The 14998-nt window shown below is 47.3% G+C and overlaps 1 protein-coding gene across 1 annotated transcript; it reads left to right on the top strand.

The window, feature by feature from the left end:
* The first annotated feature begins 9845 nt into the window (after positions 1–9845).
* Positions 9846–12325, top strand: LOC120708487 (trans-cinnamate 4-monooxygenase). The gene is made up of 3 exons (XM_039993772.1): positions 9846–10738; positions 10927–11060; positions 11443–12325. The coding sequence occupies exons 1-3, from the start codon at positions 9954–9956 to the stop codon at positions 12039–12041; spliced, it is 1518 nt and encodes a 505-aa protein (XP_039849706.1). The 5' UTR covers positions 9846–9953; the 3' UTR covers positions 12042–12325.
* Positions 12326–14998: the final 2673 nt, after the last annotated feature.

Raw genomic sequence — 14998 nt, 5'->3', positions numbered from 1 at the left:
TCCATCAGAAGAAAAATCCACCGGACTCCTGTGACCCTGCCTATCTGCCAACACCGCACACTTTGACCAGTTGCAGCCCCCACACGGCTACCGCAGAAAATTGAGGCCGCTTAAATTTTTGGATGTAAAGTAGTGTAACTTTCATTTGTATTTGTTAATTATTATTTCGTCTTAGATTAATTAGGTTTAAAAGATTCGTCTCGTAAATTATAAACAAATTATGTAATTAGTTATTTTGTTTAGCTATATTTAATACTTCATGCATGTATTGAAATATTTAATGTGATAGAGAATCTTATAAAATTTTGAAATTTTAAAGGCAAGTACCTAACATACTGTTCGACTGCTGCACGGCTGCGGCTGCTCGGCTGCTGCTGGCGGCTGCGGCATGAGTGCAGAACCAGCCAGCACCAGCCGGGCGGGCACCAGCCGAACACAGGCTGAGTCACCCGCCACGCAAATCCAATTCGCTCGGTCCAAGGCCTGCTAGCGCCCGACAGACAACGGGCCCACGTGCCGCACGTCGCCCACCCCGCACGCAGGCCGCAGCAGGTTCGTACTTGATTTTTTTCTTTTTCTTTTCTTTTTCTTTTTCATATTTCTTTTTCTCATTCAGTTAGTTTCTTTTATTATAGTAACATTTAACATTTGTACTCACGCGGTGCATAATATATATACATAAGTTGTCTAATAAAATTCTAATCTAAATTATAACAAAAGCTATATGTATAATTTATATCCGTCACCAAAATTGTGCTACAAAATTATTATGTAACAAGTTAGAATGACGTAGTTATACGCATAAATCAAATGTTATTTAGAAGCTGTATGTATAAATTACGTGTATAAATTGTATATATTTGAAAGTTATATATTAAAATCATAGTCCGTAATAAAATATTATTAATAAATTATATGTTAAAGTTATACACATAAGTTATCATATTCCAAAAATAAAAAATTGCAAAAATAAAAAATTTCCAAAAAGTGGAAAGCTTGCTGCTGTCGGAAATCGCTCGCCCTCGCTGCTTTCGGCAAGCGCCCGCTAATTAGCAGCCCCCCACCCGCCACCCGGTAAGAGTGGAGCTAAAGCCAGTCTCAATAGGAGTGTTATCGACATTGTTATCTAGACTGAAATCTTAAAAACTGTGCCAATGGAGTGTCATAATTATGACACTTCTCTTTTATCTCTTCTCGTACTATTAGTACATGTTAGCAAATTTAATATCAACGACACTCTTACGACACTCCTATTGAGATTAGACTAATGGTTGCGGCCGCTGGGGAAATAAAGTTAGTGTGGACAACATTTAATGTGGCGCTGGTAGCGGCAGAGAATAGCGCAGCGCTGGTCAGTGACATGTAGCCAATGGAATTGAGAAACGTTGTGGCACAGTGCTCTTTGCCCGCTTTCTGCCATCCTTTAGCGATTTACTCGATCCACTCTTTTCTGCTTTCTCTCTCCTCCACGTTAGATTTTGTCAGCTCCTCGCCGATCATAATCTTAATCTTGCTCTAACGAGTAACGACCCTTCAATCTTCTATGCGTGCGCTACATACTTTATTCAACTGCATTAGTTTGGTAGGTGGCTTCTTCACTGTGGAACCGGAAGCACCCTCGATCAACACAAAGCCGATGAAGTCAGTTCAGGTTCAGCATGGCGATGGCATATCATTGCCGTAGGCTGTGTGGGACTCAAAATTAATAAATTTGACTTTAAACTAAACATAAAAAAACTAGCCCCCATGTTACTGTGGTTTCTTGTAATTGTAGTGACCAGTTGATTTGCAACGTGCTAGGTGTCATCCATGCACCCTCCTTCGAATGCATCTTCTTGTTTTTCCTGCTGCCTGCGCCCAGGACCACGAGACGAATCAGCTCAGATTTCAGCATCAAAACGATCTGACTGATTTGAGGTGAGATTTGTTCTGAAGATGCCAAAGTTATCTCGTCATCCCGTTGGACGGGGCAGACTAGCAGCAGCAGACAAAAATATCGGCCCAAACTTGTCCCGCATGCATTGCTGCGGCCTGCGGAAGCTAGTGGGCTCTCATCTCCACCACGGCTATTGGGCCGTAAGATTTAAAAACAAAAACATCAGTTTTCAAAAAAACAAAACTTTCCAACCTCTTTAATGCCGTTGGGAATTTTGAGTTCTCTTGCATGCATCGGATAAAATAAAATTTTAATTTCCTCTCATGTCTTTTTAGTCACTCCGTCATTCAGGTCAGTGCATGAGATGAGACCTTGTAAGCTTTGTTTGTAATGACCAAATTGCCCTCATCTTCTTCATTAAGCTTTTCAGTCTTCCCTCCTGTGACCTGCAGGTAGTGAGCGTCTGGAGTCCTGGACTAGGCAGCGCCCAAGCCACATACACCAGGCTGAAGCTTCTTCCATGATGGTGTTCCGTAGGAGTACACATAACACCCCCACCTACATTTCCATCGTTGGTTCAACATTTTTTTTTAAAGGTAAATCGTTGGTTCAACAATGGTTGGGCATCCTCTCTATCAAATAGAGCCATCCTTTCCAGGGATTTTCAGAGGAAGGACACCCGATTGGGGATAAGGAAAAAAAAATCGGAGACAGGTGCATAAAGGCTATTTCATATCTTAGTCATTAACTGTGGTAGAATAAATGACAGAAGTTGATGAAAACTTTAGTTGTTGTTGTAGAAGGGAATTCAAAATTTTCGATGCTACAAAAATAGAACTCTTTCTCATAACATATAGGAAATTTACTCAAAAATAAAAACGATGCTATCATTACCTCGTTAGCTAGCAATCTCGAATCTTCGTCCTTGGATTTAGTTGATTGGTTAGCCACCCTTTTCCCAGAAGTGTCCATGTCGTTGAGGTAGGTGTCACTCCATGTATGGGAACCTACCAGTTTTATTTCTCGGACGTCCGCCGGCCCCACCAACCAAAAATACGAACTGACGGCCAGCAGCCGGCGGCCACACAATTTTAGGCTAGTCCATACTCCCTCCGTTTTAAATTGTGAATTATTCCAACTTTTTTGAAGAATCAAACTAATTTTATATTTGATCAAATTTATAGAAAAGATTACAAAGATTTACAACACCAAATACTATGAAAGTATGAAGGATTTTAATAATAATTATTTGCTCTGTATCACAAATATTAATAATTTATTGCATAAATTTGATCAAATTTGAAATGTTTTCACTCTAAAAAAAGTTGAAATGGAGTAGAGCACTGCATTGCATTGGGGCACGGCTACGGCCACAGAAGTCCAGACATCACGGGTGACTTCAGCTGCTACACGTAAGCACTTGTGGTTGATGCTGTCGTAGGATCCTCCTTCAATTCCATGTGTTCATTTTTTGGTACTATTATTGTTCCGTCTTCCTAGAGAGAAGTACGACCGCAGGTTTTCCCGAGTGTACGTACCGTACGTTCCATAGTTGTCACGATGTTGTGTTACACCGTATTTCACTTGCAGAACTGCACCTAATATCTGTACGCATGGACGACACTCCTTCCACATAGGTGTGTTGACCATGGTCCTAGTGGTCACTTCACAGCTCAATTTGTCTCTTAACTTTTTTAGTTTAAAATTATATGATATTAGAGTCCGACTTTTTTAGAACCCGGCCCTTAAATTATTTAAGTCAAATTTGACGACCGTTACCACCCTAGGTGCATTTGACTTGATCTTAGTACAAATCGAAAAGCAGGGCTATTGCGTGCAGGAATCAAGATGATAGTGGTGATAATCACGTGCAGAAACCAGTCAACTTAAGCAATGATGTTATATGCATGGTCGCCTAACTGATCATATGGATGTATAATAATTAACGGGACAAGACAACATGATGATGTGCACCTTCGATTGGTAATGTTTTAACGGGATCTTCTGCTCCGTTTTGTCATATCCGCACGTTCGCTTAGATGATTCGAGCCGTTGGATCGTGATAGATTATCTCACTCTTAATATTTCTTATACGGCATATATATGCATGATGATTCATGAATGAGAATCTCATGGTTGCTCCATCATCACTTACTCATTTCTAATAAATAAAGCGCACATATGTATTGTAAGCATGATGAATAGCACTGCGGTATTAGTAAAGTACAAAAGATTTAGATCTATCGGTGAGTCAATCTATAAAAAAAACTAAAACAATTGAAACTCTTTCTCACCAAGATTAGTCTCACCGTACCCTCACAGAGGCCCTACTTGTCAGGCCAAAAGGTTTGACTAAAGGGAGGGGGAGATTGGTTTTGTTAATATTTTTCATCAAAATTCTAATATTTTTTTACACCAGCAATTTTCTATACCCACCTTTTGTACCCACATAACTTTTCTTTGGCACACACTTTTACTTTTCTTTGCACATACATTTACCTATAATTCGTGTCATTAATTATTTTGGAAGGATAATAATTGACATCATTATTCTTGGAAGGAAAAAAAGATGTGTATTATTTTTGGAAAGAAAATAAATGGCATAGTTGCTTGGTAGAAGAAGAATCAATACGTGCATGTGGCACGTACATCTCTACTAGTAAAAAAATGAACAATATTTACATAAATAATTGCACCCAAAGTTCTTCCCATATTGGATCCTGTTACAAATAAGCTATGGCATTTTATTTGTTGAGTGTATTTAACCAGTAGCAAACATTATTAGGTACACATTTGTTTTATGTGTCGAGATTTGACGTATAAAAATGAAGCATTAAAAACTTAAATTTTTTGCAAAATTATCCTTTTAGGTGTATGAAAATGGTACATGCAGATCTGCGTCGAAAAGTAAGTTTCGAAAAAAATAGTTCATCATGTCGCTCTAATAATAATTTCATGGGCCCCACAGACACAAAGAACATCACTCTTTGCCTGTCTACTCTCTCTACGCACAAGCCGTGCGGGATAGGCCTGATTGGTTGGCTGCATGCAGCTCAACCAGGCCCGGTGGATGCAGACTCTGCGTGTTTGGTTTCCTGCGCCACTCCTTCGACCAGGTTGCGCGCATGCAAAAGGCTGCTCTCAGCCAGGCTCCGGAGGAACGAGAGAATCGACCGTTTCCCTGGAGCCAGGCTCCGATGGTGCAAGCGCGAGGGCGTGTGAGTGTGCATGGAAGAACGTGCAGACACAGAAATTCACTTTTGTATTGGATGTGCAGGCAGCCAAACAATGTCTAAACCAAGTCTGTATATAGGCGTACGCAAACCAATCAAGCACCTCTCGCACCCGGCGAGCCTGGCCACAGCGGGCCTGTACGCAGCATGCGAGCCAGGCTGTGGCTATACGCAAACCAATCAGGCCCTAACAGTCTGTTCGGATGCGCTGAACTCGCTGGGCGGGCTGGCTGCACTGGATGCTGCACCAGCTGCTGTGCCGTCCATCCCCACCGCCTCCGTTCGTACCCTGATGTTGTTCGGCTGTAGGGCCCATGTGAAGCTCCTAGGTCTACATGTCAGGGGCGTTCACAGACTGAGCTGGCATGTGCATCGGTGAGAGAGCAATTTATCCACCAGCCCAGCCCAGCCGGTCCCGCCAGCCGAACAGGTAACATGCGCAGAAAAAGGCCGGCCGGGCAAACAAAATGCATGTCAACCCGATCGGATGGTTGCTCTCCAGCCTCGCCGAGAACCATCCGAGACAGACGCACAAACCAATCGTCTCACGTAAACCAAGCCCCGGCCCGCGACCGAGAGAGATCCATCACCCTCTACAGAAAACGGCAACCCGGACATGGGCCACCAAGGCAAGGAAGCAGCGGACACATGGAACAAGTGTGCACGAGCAGAATTGCACTACGGCAGATCGCGAGCTGCATTTGTGGCTGGCCGCGATGCCAGCTCGCACGATGGCGGTGCGTGGTCGTGAGTGTGGGAGTGGGAGCATGTGCAGATGCTGCAGCCACTCGGACTTTCGCGCCTGCTGCTGCTTTGTGCCGGCGGGGTTCACCAAACAGTATTGCGGGCGTACGTCTCAAATGATGCATTGCTGATATCATCATCATGTGGAATAAATTATTGAAACATACATACATACTCTACATCTACGTATGGTTAAAAGAAATAGGAAGCACTCCATCCATCCATTAAAAAAATACAATTCTCACTTTTCAATAAGTCAAAAAAAGTTATATAAAAAAGTATTTTTTTTCTCGAACGCGAGTTATATAAAAAAAAGTAATACTCCCACCATCCCAAATTGTAGGTCGTTTTGGCGAATTTAAATATATAGATTTTACTATACATCTTAGTAAACATTGTGTCTAGATATAAAGCAAAAATCACACATCTATATTTGTCAAAACGACCTACAATTTAAAACGAAAGCATTCAAGATACAAGATAAGTACCTTCAGATTAGTTATATGATATATTTTATAATAAATTTATGGGAGACATAAGTGCTAATACTAATTATTATAAATTTTATCAAACTTGAACTAATTTGACCGGCACGGATTCTATAATTATAATTTTTGTGGATGGAGGAAGTAACAACCAAACACTTGGAATGTGGAGGGGAGTCAAAATAGAGCTCTCGATCACCTAGTAATTTGTTGTATAAATTTGGTTAAATTTAAATTTGTTTGAGTCCTCGAGGAATGAGGGACGGGGAGTATATCATCTTCCGGTCAATTCTCTCGCCGCAGAAATCATTGAGGCCATTTCTCCACGCCGGACTTGCACACACCGACCCTTCAAAGCTGAAACAAAGAGGGGAAAATTGGTTGTGTAGCACTGAAAGGTGGCGACTTCCGCAAAATACCATTAAAAGAGTTTGCCCCCGTGAAATACCACTAAAAGGTGCAACCGTTACCGTAAAATACCATTCCGTTAGATTTTGTGTGTAGAACTCGATTTTGGGTACCTTTTCATCGCATAACACCCATTTGCAATGACTATTCTACCCTCCCTAGTTTTTCCAGCCTTATCCCCTCCCGAGCAGAGCGCGAGGAGTCCAGCGCGACTCCCCTCCCGTACGCCTCTCCCGGCGCCGCCGCCCACCACCTCCCCCCCCCACCGGTGGCGCGCAGGCGCCCCCCTGCCGACGGGTCCCTGCGCGGACAGGGGGCCAAGGCGCAGCGGCATAGCCGCCTGCTACGGCGAGGGGAGGCGAGGGGACCTACATGGCCGCCTGCTACGACGCCCGCCAGACGCGTGCTCCCTGGCGTCCAGCTTCTGCAGCTCAAGCGCCCTCCCTTCTTGCCTCTCTGGTGTTCTCTCATGGATCCACTTGAGATCCCCGAATGGTAAGATTCAAACCCTAGATCGATGAATCTCTATTGTTGCATATGATTGCTCTATGGTTGATAGTAGATTAGTTCTATTGTCGAAATTTGATGGAAAATGCACGTGAAATCAAAATGTGTCCGATTTTGGAATGTATTACACATTGGTCAGTAATCAGTGATGATTATAGGGATTCTATGATTGTACGTGAACTGCAACAAATACAACATATGGGTAAGTGTTGATTTATGCCCTGCTGCTATTTCAGAATCGATGAGAACAATGCTTGCAGAGTTGTGATTGATGTCTGCTCTTTCTCAACTGTTGAGGATGGTCGATCTGTGTACCAGAAGGGCAGACCTTTGGAATGGTGGGTAGATTCAGATGAGTACTTTATCATAGACATGGAGAAAGATGTGCAGCAACATTTTAGTTGGGCAATTTATCAGGAGGCAAATTTTTGGTTGGCGGATCAGAATGGACAAACAAGTCGTCTTGGTAGTGATCAACAACTTCTAGCCTTGTTGCGGCCTTCAAAAGTTGTCAAGTTCATCATGACTGTTGATAGATGTGTCCATACTAGTGTGACTGAAACGGAGGGTCAAAGTCAAGTGATAAATGGTGATGTGCAGGTTGAAGGCATAAGTGAGGGGAATGAGCTGTTTGACTCAAATCAAGGTGTGCTTGTAGAATACCAAGGCAAAGAATGGACAGAGGACCCAGAACTCGGGGTTACCGCAGCAGGACCTGATAGAGTACATGAGGAGGAGGATCACTATATAGAACATGGCTTTGACCCTGAGGGAGATGAACCAATTGGAGCAGATGAGGAATGGAGGTATTTCAAGAGGCAACAAAAGGTAGCAGAAGGAAGAAGTAATGAGAAAGTGCAGCAGCAGGAAGGAAGGAGTAGAGTGGAGAATAAAGGGTCAGCATATGAAGGTACAGACCGACCCTGATGTTGTTCCAAGTGATGAAGCCACTATGATTGGTGATGCCACATATTTTGCACACACTACATATGACAGAGACAACCCTGACATAAAAGAAGGATCAACATTTGCTGATAAAGATGCATTCATGCTGGTTATGAAACAATATGCCATAAAAAGGGAGTTTCATACAATGGTAGTGCATAGTGACAAATCAAGATATAGAGCTAGATGTGCAGACTTAGAGTGTGAATGAAAAGTTTATGCAAAGAAACTTCTTGGCTGCCCTACATTCATGGTATTTATGTACTGTTTTCAGATTGCACATATATGTGTCATTTAAATTTTTTGCTCATGTATCCATACTATTTTCAGATTGCACTACCATTTGTCTTTGAATTTTCAGTTTCCTAATCATGTGTCTTTGAATTTTCAGATTGTTTCCATTTCAAAAAGTCATATATGTGCTAGCACAAGTCAAGTGAAGGGTAAGGAGGCTTCCAAAATTTGGATTGCTGACAGAGCAAAAGAGATGCTTAAGTCTGACCCAGCCATGGGAGCAAAGAAATTGAAAAATCAGCTTGAACAACAGTTTTCAATCAAACTATCATACAACAAGGTGTGGGAAGAAAAGCAACTTGCACTAAAAGGACTCCATGGCTCTAAAGGCTGAGGTATCTGGATTAACTAAGGACAACTATCCTTGGAGGCATGTTGTGGATCTTGATATGAAAACATGCTCATGTGGCAAGTGGCAGATTTCTGGTAAACCTTGCACCCATGCTATCTCTTTCATAGGTTCCCTGAGAAAGATTAAACTAGAGAACTATTGCCATGATTACTACTCACTTGAGCGTTTCAAGGCTACATATCAGTTTGTGGTAAACCCAATGGTTGAGAACTATTGCATGTGTTGTAATAGAGAGTATTCCTGTGCTGGGTGCAAATATGAGCCATGTGCTTCTTCTTTTTTTTTGAGATGATATGAGCCATGTGTTTGTTTCTTAAGTGTTGTGCATGTTCCTCGTTTCAAATAACGGTTTGGGGGTATTTACGTCCAAGATAACAGAGCTGCAGACAACATCTAACAGAATGGTATTTTAAAAAAAACGCGGGGGGGGGGGGGGACGGACCCCATCGTTTTTCATTAAGAGGAAGCAACACGGCTTCACCCAGCCGCGGAAAAATCCCCCCGAACGCTGGCCCATGCCCGAGAGGGCCAAGCCTTGCGGCGAGCACAACAAGGGGGGTTTTTTTTACCCACAAGCGAAAATTCATCCCAGCTGGGATTCGAACTCGCGACCTCGTGAGACGACCATACCTCAGCTCCTCTAACCAACTAGACTCGAGAAGCTTTGGTACAGAATGATATTTTACGGTAACATTTGCATCTTTTAATGGTACTTCACTGGGGCAAATTCTTTTAATGATATTTTTCGGAAGTGGCCACCTTTCAGTGCCACAACAGTCAATTTTCTCAACAAAGAGTCCCACCTGCAGCTCCAAAAAAAGAGCGCTGCCACTCACTGCCGGTGGGACCAACCGTGGACTCACTAACGCCGGCACCCCCACCAAACTCCCCTCCGGTCCTCCCCTGCGGCCCTACCTACCGCATCGCCGTCAATTCTAACACCAACTCCCCTGTCCCGCACCTATATATGCGCACGGGCGTGTCCCTCCTTCGGCTCTCCAGGAAGGAACAACCGCCGTTCCAGCGCGCCAACACAGACACACAAACAAAAACCACCAGTGAGAAGTAAAGGCAGCGTGCCCGCCATCCATCCCGGCTCCGCCGTCGCCATGGACCTTCTCTTCGCGGAGAAGCTCCTGGTCGGCCTCTTCGCGTCCGCCGTGGTCGCCATCGCGGTGTCCAAGCTCCGCGGCCGCAAGCTCCGCCTGCCGCCCGGCCCCGTCCCCGTGCCCGTCTTCGGCAACTGGCTGCAGGTCGGCGACGACCTCAACCACCGCAACCTCGCCGCGCTGGCCCGCAAGTTCGGCGACATCTTCCTCCTCCGGATGGGCCAGCGCAACCTGGTGGTGGTCTCCTCGCCGCCGCTGGCGCGGGAGGTGCTCCACACGCAGGGCGTGGAGTTCGGCTCCCGCACCCGCAACGTGGTGTTCGACATCTTCACGGGCAAGGGGCAGGACATGGTGTTCACCGTGTACGGCGACCACTGGCGCAAGATGCGGCGCATCATGACGGTGCCCTTCTTCACCAACAAGGTCGTGCAGCAGTACAGCCCCGGGTGGGAGGCCGAGGCCGCCGCCGTCGTGGACGACGTGCGCGCCGACCCCGCGGCGGCCGCCGCCGGCGTCGTGCTCCGCCGCCGGCTGCAGCTCATGATGTACAACAACATGTACCGCATCATGTTCGACCGCCGGTTCGAGAGCATGGACGACCCGCTCTTCCTCCGCCTCAGGGAGCTCAACGGCGAGCGCAGCCGCCTCGCGCAGAGCTTCGAGTACAACTACGGCGACTTCATCCCCATCCTCCGCCCCTTCCTCCGCGGCTACCTCAGGATCTGCAAGGAGGTCAAAGAGACCCGCCTCAAGCTCTTCAAGGATTTCTTCCTCGAGGAGAGGAAGTGCGTAGTTCCTTCTTATTTCTGCTTCCTCTCTGCTTTCTTCTTCCATTCCCTGCATTATTTTTGTTGGATTGGATCAGTCCAGAAGGAGCAGGAGCCTGCTGGTTTCTTTATCGACAAGCACCGTGCGACTCTGACGAGAAACCAGATGATGTGCTCACATGGGTGTCCGGTGGGTGTTTCTGCAGGAAGCTGGCGAGCACCAAGGCCATGGACAACAACGGGCTCAAGTGCGCCATTGATCACATCGTGGAGGCGCAGCAGAAGGGGGAGATCAACGAAGACAACGTGCTCTACATCGTCGAGAACATTAACGTTGCAGGTACGTACAGACTGTAGCCTAGAAGTTTCTGTCATATACTTCCAAGACGCAACGATGGCGCCATGTGAGGCCCAGGAAGCTTATGCTCAGTTTAATTTTTCCGCCTGACAGTCCAGCTGTCAAATGGCTGCTGCAACGTTCTCACCTAATACAAACGGGCTATCAATTCACTTTCCAAAAAACTAAAGTGTAATTAACCACGTAACCTAAATTTGTACTACAATCTCCAATGATTCAGCACATACCGGTGTGGCAACACGAACAAACTGCAAAAGCTGCTTGACGTGATAGCCCAACATACCAACCAGTTCCAGCAGTATCCGTGCATTGCAATTTTCTCATCACTCGTTCTGCTTCTGCTCTGTGTTGGCCTCTTCTGCAGCGATCGAGACGACGCTGTGGTCGATCGAGTGGGCGATCGCGGAGCTGGTGAACCACCCGGAGATCCAGCAGAAGCTGCGGCAGGAGCTGGACGCGGCGCTGGGCCCGGGCCACCAGATCACGGAGCCGGACACGCACAGGCTCCCCTACCTGCAGGCCGTGATCAAGGAGACGCTGCGGCTGCGCATGGCCATCCCGCTGCTGGTGCCGCACATGAACCTCCACGATGCCAAGCTCGGCGGCTACGACATCCCCGCCGAGAGCAAGATCCTCGTCAACGCCTGGTACCTCGCCAACAACCCCGACAGCTGGAGGCGGCCCGAGGAGTTCCGGCCGGAGCGCTTCCTCGAGGAGGAGAAGCACGTCGAGGCCAACGGCAACGACTTCAGGTACCTGCCCTTCGGCGTCGGCCGCAGGAGCTGCCCCGGCATCATCCTCGCGCTCCCCATCCTCGGCATCACCATCGGGCGCCTCGTCCAGAACTTCGAGCTGCTGCCGCCGCCCGGGCAGGACAAGCTCGACACTACCGAGAAGGGAGGCCAGTTCAGCCTCCACATCCTGAAGTACTCCACCATCGTGTGCAAGCCAAGAGAGTTCTAGCTTCCAAGAGCAGCGCGCCCATGATGGATGCTCCCAACTCCGTAGTGGAATCCATCTCTTGGTTGTCTTTATTATAGCTTATTATTCTCCTGAGAGTCACTTTTCAAAAAAAATTCTCCTCAGAGTAGATAAATGTTCAGACAAATGTTAATCGCAAGAGGGGTGAAGAGAGAGAAAAACAGGGATGAAATGTAGAGATCTGATAATTATCAAATGCAGCGTTCAATTGAAAAAAAAGTAAACCATTGCAAATGAGCAGGTGCATATATCCAAGGTTTTCTGAAGTACTTGTGGGAAGCATGTACGCACACAGAGTCACAGACCACTTACCACTCACGCCCAGAGCTCTAGCAGAAGCAATGCAGTCTTTCCCGTGAGATGATTGCAGAGTCTTCGCATGGCTTTGTGTAAGCAATACAATTTCTAATTTTCTATTGACCATTCCAATTTATCCAAAAAAGAGTATTGATATCATGACAATTTTTTTTCTAGTTTAAGCAAAGCAATAGTTGCCGCAGGCAGCATTGGTTCTGAACTTCTGATGTTTAATCCCTCCTAATTCAACTGTTTCCTTTCGGTAGCTGAATGAATTATTCCAGGGGGTGGTTTGGCACTTCCTTAATTTCACGAGCATGTCGAATGAGAAAACTATTGTGAAGGCAGCTTTTGGCTGTTCATCCCGCGGAAATACCTACCCATGTCTTGTGGTATGTGCTAATTATAGTATTTTTTCGTAACCTATGTTTCTAGTCGTGGGAGATGACCACATCTGAAGATGGTGAGACTCTTGTGTGGTATCCGTGGCGAATAGTCGACGAGGACAATAGAGTGGGAGGGAGGAACGGGGTCGAGTTGTCACGCCATTTGGAAGGTAAATCTGAATCAATAAACGCTGAAGGACAAGAATAGAATGCGCCTACTTTAGAGTGAAGAAATTTGTTAATTTGAAGGGTTGACACTTATCTTCAACCTGTTGTCTAGTCAACCTGCAAGTTCACAACAATCTTCAACTTTCTTGCGCTGAACCACTTGACCCTATTTCTTTCCGTCGCCATGCCCGATCGTCATGTACGCTCATGCCTATACTGCCCGTGTCAAAGCTTTTAGTGATGCTCTGCTATTTTTTGAGCATCCCTCTAAAGCCTCTAAGTATGGATCATCTCCCCAGCCCAACCATGAATAACGTGCACAGATTTAAGAAAACAGAAAAATAATAGAGTTAAATACATCAGCGGCCCTCGAACTTGTCATAAGATGCCACTTAGGTCCATGAACTCACAAAATCGAAATCTAGCACTTCGAACTTGTTAAGTTGTGTCACTCAGGTCCATAACCCTTGACGTGGCGCCACATGGTATGAATATATGCAAAAAGGCCCTCCAAATTTGTCATCTTCTCCTCTCCGGTCTCGGCGGCCTCCCAGGGCCGCTCGCCTCCGTCCGGCTGCCTCGCCCGACGCTGCGCGCCGCTCGCCTCCTCGAGTCTGTGCTCGCGGGCCTCGATTCCAGCATGCCGTTGGCGAGGGGCAGCCCCTGCATGAGCGCGATGCCGTGAACCGGTTGAAGGGCGCGTCCAGGTCCAGCGTCGTGGTGACCACCCTCACGTTCTGCTCCCGCATCCATGCCGCGAACGTGCCCGTGCCGCCGCTGATGTCCAGCCCGATCCGCACCGTGTCGGGCGCCTGCGACCGTAGCACGCTGTCGATGTTGGCGTGGAAGCCGAGCGGCAGTCATTTGGGCTCGATGGCGAGCTTGAGCTCGCCCGTGGGCTCCTCGAGCCACCCCCCAAAGTCCCTGGCCTCCGACTTCCCCATACTGGACTCGAGGCCCGTGAGCACAAACCCGAGGAGGCGAGCGGCACGCAGAGCGCCATCGCACCGGCATCCATACCGCGACTGAGCTTCGGCCGGTCGTCTCCACGCGCCGCCCCCTAGGGCCGAGTCCATCCAGTCCGAGCTCGAGCAGAGCTTTCATGTCCGGCCTAAAATCTGTCGCTCATGCCTCATCCCTTTCCAATTCCTTGCGCGTCGAGTCTCCTCACCATCTCCTCCATCTTCCCCATCCCCTAGTTGAGCTTCACCTCGACCAAATCGACGGAAATCGACCAAGCCACCACCAGCCACCATTGGAGCCCGCTCGAAGCTCCGGCCCCACGTCAACGGCTCATTTCCCGCCCTTCTCTGTCCCCCCAAAACCAAGATCATGGTGAGCACACGCACCATCCCGACCCTTTTTCTCTTTGTTTACTGCATCAATGACGCCGGAACGTGGCCATGCCGCCGCCGGCCAAACACCTGCCGCTGCCGCAAGTTGCGGGTCACGCTCGTGCGACCCCGCGCCACGCCACCGCACGCACCAAGTCTGCCCCGGCCGCGCTGAACATCGCGCCGCCCCGCACCACCGCCGGCCGGCTTCGCCGTTGGCAGGGGCTCCGCACCATGCGCGGCCCACCACGCTCCGCTTGCCCGCGCTGCGTCGAAAGTTGAATGGCGGACGGTCCACCTATGGGGGCGGACAATGCTGCCATGCTAATTCCTCCGGCCTCCATGTCGCGCGCCCGCCTCCGGCGAGCCGCCGACCTCCACGCCGCACGTGACGCCCTGCCCTCCTCTCTATCCCTCCCTCAAGGATGCGAAGGTAGAAGATGGTAAAATTCAAGGGCCTTTTTTCATATATTCATGCCACGTGGCACCACATCAAGGGATATGGACCTAAGTGGCACAACTTAACAAGTTCGGGGTGCTAGATTTCGATTTTGCGAGTTCGTGGACCTAAGTTGCATCTCGGGATAAGTTCAGGGGCCGCTGGTGTATTTAACTCAAAATAATACGTACTCCCTCCGTTTCAAAATGTAGGTCGTTTGATTTTTCTAGATTCATATATTTTGTTATGTATCTAGACATATATTATATCTAGGTGCATAGCAAATACTATAAATCTAAAAAATCCAAAACGATC

This window comes from Panicum virgatum, chromosome 5K (genome assembly GCF_016808335.1).
Source record: "Panicum virgatum strain AP13 chromosome 5K, P.virgatum_v5, whole genome shotgun sequence".
NCBI lineage: Eukaryota > Viridiplantae > Streptophyta > Magnoliopsida > Poales > Poaceae > Panicum > Panicum virgatum.
This window is presented reverse-complemented; position numbering and strand designations above follow the sequence as displayed.

Coding starts and splice junctions, on each gene's coding strand:
- LOC120708487 (XM_039993772.1), top strand. CDS start 9,954: ATGGACCTTCTCTTCGCGGAGAAGCTCCTGGTCGGCCTCTTCGCGTCC. Junction 10,739..10,926: donor TTCTTCCTCGAGGAGAGGAA/GTGCGTAGTTCC, acceptor GTGTTTCTGCAG/GAAGCTGGCGAGCACCAAGG. Junction 11,061..11,442: donor CGAGAACATTAACGTTGCAG/GTACGTACAGAC, acceptor CCTCTTCTGCAG/CGATCGAGACGACGCTGTGG.